This window comes from Marmota marmota, unplaced genomic scaffold (genome assembly GCF_001458135.2).
Source record: "Marmota marmota marmota unplaced genomic scaffold, marMar, whole genome shotgun sequence".
NCBI classification, from domain to species: Eukaryota; Metazoa; Chordata; class Mammalia; order Rodentia; family Sciuridae; genus Marmota; species Marmota marmota.
The window spans coordinates 20,126,450-20,131,198 of record NW_025999977.1 but is presented as its reverse complement, the minus strand read 5'-3'; the positions used below and the strand labels follow the sequence as shown (position 1 = coordinate 20,131,198).

Genomic DNA, 4,749 nt, shown 5'->3' with positions numbered 1-4,749 from the left:
GGTTGGTTCCACAGTCTAGCTATTGTGAATTGGCCTGCTATGATCATTGATGTGGCAGTATCCCTATAGTACTCTCTTTTAAGATCCTCAGGGAATAGTCCGAGGAGGGCGATAGCTGGGTCAAATGGTGGATCCATTCCCAGCTTTCCCAGGTATCTCCATACTGCTTTCCAGATTGGCCTTACCAATTTGCAGTCCCACCAGCAGTGTACAAGTGTACCCTTTTCCCCACATCCTCGCCAACGCTTATTGTTGTTTGACTTCATAATGGCTGCCAATCTTACTGGAGTGAGATGGTATCTTAGGGTGGTTTTGATTTGCATTTCTCTGACTGCTAGAGATGGTGAGCATTTTTTATGAAAGCAATTTTCAGTGAACTCAAACATTTATTCACAGGTTTTTTGATTTATTTATGATGAAAATATATTTTTTAAAAACTTATTTTGATCCTCATTTTAAACAGAATACTATATGAATTTCAGGTTGGGTTTTATCAAATTTTTTTATAACTGATTTTATTTTGGAATTTGATAATCACCTTTTAAATATTAACTTTCTTACTGAGCATCAAGTCTCCTAAGTGCAATTCCAGCCTCGTTTCACAGTTAAAAAAAAAAAAAAAGTGCCGTGGAAGGGAAGAACCAAGTTGCTATGGTGCTTTCAATGAAAACTAGACCTCAGGTTGTTTAAAAATGTTAAGCAATTTCCTTTTTCACTTTAATTTGTTTTTTGGAGGGGTGATGGGTACCAGGGATCGAACTCAGGGGTACTTGACCACTGAGCCACATTCCCAGCCCTATTTTGTATTTTATTTATTTAGAGATGATAGGGTTTCACTGAGTTACTAGCGCCTCACTGTTGCTGAAGCTGGTTTTGAACTTGTGATTCTCCTGCCTCAGCCTCCAGAGCTACTGGGATTATAAGTGTGCACCACCACACCTGGCTTCACTTTAATCTTCAAAGAATGAAGATATGAAGCTGTAAGACCTGCAGGTCATTTCTCTTTTTATACTATGGGTGTCACTGTTTACAATGAAACAGACTCATCTCATCCAACATATTTCATTTGTTAGGATTCTGTGTTTTTATCCTGCCTTATCACTTTATAGCTTTTGGTCAAGTGACTCTTCTAAGTCTGTTTCCTCACTTCTAGGATTTTTTTCTTTTCCAACACTCCCAAATTTCTTCTGTGACCTCAGACAAGGTGTCCTTAGACTCTCCCAGGACTGTTTAGTCTAACAGAAACTATATATTGGATTGAAAATAAAAATATAATGAGCCAATAAAAGAAGCTATAATTAAAAAATCACACAGGCATGTGTTGCAGGCTGCGAAGTCTAAACCAGAGTTCAGGACAATTTACAAAGGCTTATTGTTAAGAGATTCTATATAAATGAACATTGGTATATTTCAATCTTTTCAGTAAGTACAAGGCTGACCTCTATGAAATAAGTTGATTTAATTCAAAACCTGTGATACTTTGTCACTATTTTATCATAAACTGGTAAAGCAGGGAATTCTAAGTAGCAGTTCAGACATGGAAGGAAAGCATGAACTATCAAAAAGTTCTACAACTAAAACATGTTTTGATACATAGGCTGAATATGTGTATATCCTTCCAACTTTTACTGTTAAGAGGAAATAAGTGAGAGAGATTATACAAGTGAATAAAATCCAGCAGTATTTGTGGCAATGGAACAAATACTGTGGAAAGGAGAGAAGTGGGAAGAGCCCTTTCCATTATGAGGACTGATTTGTATCCAAAATCCATAGCAGGAATATGCATGACACCTCCTTCGAGGGACTTAGGAGCTGCCAGGTAAAAGTCACTTAGAAGACCACTTGACTTCTAGCTTTTGCAGTTTTTGTGGTTCAGTTAATATAGAAAAAGGTGAATACTAAGGTAAATCAACTCATACACATTTAAACATTAAAGATGTTCCTCTGAAGCACAGTTTAATTGGAAACTGTTGTTTCAGATTAAAGCAATTAACTGCAGCTTAATACCCACAAAATTTGCCTTCTCTCTGCTGAGAACTGGCAGAAGACTAGGTGTCTCAGTTGAACTCAGTCATCACAGAAATCCTCATTTTATTACAGAATGCCCCAAAAAGCCCTTGAGTTAGATTTCCAATTCTGGGAAATTGGAATGGGAATTGGATTCCCATTCCCTTTTCCAATCAATCTATAGCAAGGTTAACTTTGATAGATAAAGCAAGGCTTTATCTAGTTTTATCTAGCTGACCCAATTCATAATGAAAGTAAGGAACATGGATGGTATGGGTGTTTGGGGGTAGGGTTCTTCCCGCCACTTCCCATCACCAGAAAAGGGTCTTAGAATGTTCTTAGAAAGTCTAACTATGTTTTTACAATGTTTCTTCCTAACCTGAAATACACTGTCCATCCCCTGACTGCCCAAATCTTAGCATTCTTCCAGACTCTCACATTCTCTTTCATGTGTCTTCCTGATTTGCTACAACTCTCATTGCACCTCACCTTCTCTTTAATTGAAGTGAGTATAACTACCATACAATTTAATGCCTCATGCCTCATAGTCTACTAGATATTTCTATATATTGTTTTCCTTTATAGTAAACTTGAGGGTATGTGCAGTCTTACATGACAATGACCCTAATGAAAATAATACGATGGGACCTGGGATGTTATTGCAGTTCAGAGGACAAAGGGCTCTGAAATTGGACTTCTCTGCCTTGAACTCCACTTATGAGCTTACTTATCAGCGTGGGGCCTTCCTCAAGGAACTCACCTGCCCCGCACCTCTATTTCTTTGTTTTAAAACATGCAGATAATAAAATTACTACCTACTAATGTAAAAGTCCCTGAAAAGCTCTTAGGAAAGTACTAAGCACAAGGTAAGAACTCTGAAAATGTACTGTTTCCCTCATAATGATAACAGTAATTATTTTAAATAGTTCATTATTACCTATAGAGCACAACATAGGCCTAGGTCATACTACGTATCTGTAAAGTGTCAAACTTACCCCTGAGAGTCAATCAACCACTCCAATCCCAGAGTATGGGTAGATCCAGCCTTTCAGAAATATGTCTCCTTGTTGTTTGTTATGACTCTAGAATTTTTAAGTCCCCTGGAGGACTGTTCTCTCTGTACACACATAATGGGGAATGACACACACAGTGTCACATGGAAGATAGGCAAAGATACCCAGCAGTGACTGTTTTTCACTGATGCTTACGTGAGTCAAGCTTATATGATTAAAATATTTTCCTTAGAATCAGCCAAACTATGTCTTTTTTTGGTCAACAGCATTTACAGCTAAATAATTAGTCAATTCAAAATTATTTCACTTTAGGTTTTAAAATCTATTAAATCACAGTTGAAAAATATAGGAAGAACGTCTGGTTTTAGTAGCCAGAAGAAATTGGGCTGTGACTGAGTGGGAATAAATGGTAGCTGTTATGCAAAATATTTATACAATTAAAATTCAAGGTCTTTCTGATCTTTCTCCAGATCCCAACAAATTCTAATCCTATAACACATTACAGTGGACCATGACAGCTAAGAATGAGAAATGAAATTATTACCTTTCATTTTTTTTTTAACTTTTCTCAGGTAAATATCAGGTAAACTGGCCACATCACGAATGACACAGTTTTACTCCCTTCAGAATATACTTAAAATAAAGAACAAAAGTATTTCATTGTACAGAGTCATTTTTGTTTTTTGTTTATTTGCTTGTTTTGGTTTGGTTTATGTACTCTTAGCTTTTTAAAAAAATTTTTCCTTCCTTTTTCCTTTAACTCTCCAACAAGTCACCACTATATACATAACACCTAAGGCGTTTCTAGAAATGAGCAATTAAGTCCTTCAGTGGAATTTAGACCCAATGTCTTTTTTAAATCTGATTTTCTTTTATAGCTAATATAGTATCGCCCAAGCACATCTCCACTGTGAATTACTTACAGGCTAGGAAGAAGGGGAAGTTAATTCCTTCATAATGCTCTCCAGGCTGCCCCTCCCCCCAACCCTACATAAACCACAGTAGAGGATGCAATTTAAGGGTATGCCATTTGACTCTGGGAACATCAGGTCTTCAGCAAAGGTGCTTTCAGTCCGGATCTGAAATGATGAGATCATGAATTAGGAATGATACTGGTGACCGCGATATTTACCTCTTTGAGACAGCCCATAAAGTTGTTACTGACTGGTGACCCTGGGAGGTCGGCTGTGCTGGGACTGCCTCCAACATAGAAAAAGTCATCAGAACCCAGCATGGTATAATCTTCTTGCGTGTAGCCCGTTGTGGTAAGAATCCCATCCACAGATATTGTCACCTAGATAACAAAGCACAGGGAAAGGACACGCTATACTCAGACCTAGATACTGTAATCCTGGGATATGCCTGTTTTGTGTTTTGTTTTGTCTTATTTTTTTTTCTTTTCTTTTTTTCTTTTTTTTTTTCGTTTTGCTTTTTTGCTTTCTTTTTTTCTTTTTTTTCTTGTTTGGTTTTTAGTTTTAGATCCTATGGTCTGGAACCCATTTTCCATTGTCTGTTTAAATTGTGTGTGTCTTCCTGATTCAATCTGGGCAGATCGTATGACTTTAAGAAATTTTGTCGATATCTTTCACTATCTTCTATTTTATTGGAATATAGGGTTTCAAAAATACTTCTAATTATCTTCTGTATTTCTGTAGTGTCTGTTGTGATATTGCCTTTTTTCATCCCGTAGAGACGGAGTGGTCGGCGTCTCTCAAGGCACACAGGGGAT

At 37.1% G+C, this 4,749-nt stretch overlaps 1 protein-coding gene across 44 annotated transcripts in view; it reads right to left on the bottom strand.

Annotated features, from left to right (window-relative positions):
* The window catches only part of Nrxn1 (neurexin 1), a 1,091,229-nt gene that overhangs the window by 662,708 nt on the left and 423,772 nt on the right, over nucleotides 1-4,749 (bottom strand). For all 44 annotated transcript variants that reach the window (XM_048804359.1, XM_048804357.1, XM_048804361.1 and 41 more), the window contains one exon: nucleotides 4,153-4,314. In XM_048804359.1, coding sequence (XP_048660316.1) covers nucleotides 4,153-4,314 — 162 coding nt within the window. The remainder of the gene's footprint in view (nucleotides 1-4,152; nucleotides 4,315-4,749) is intronic.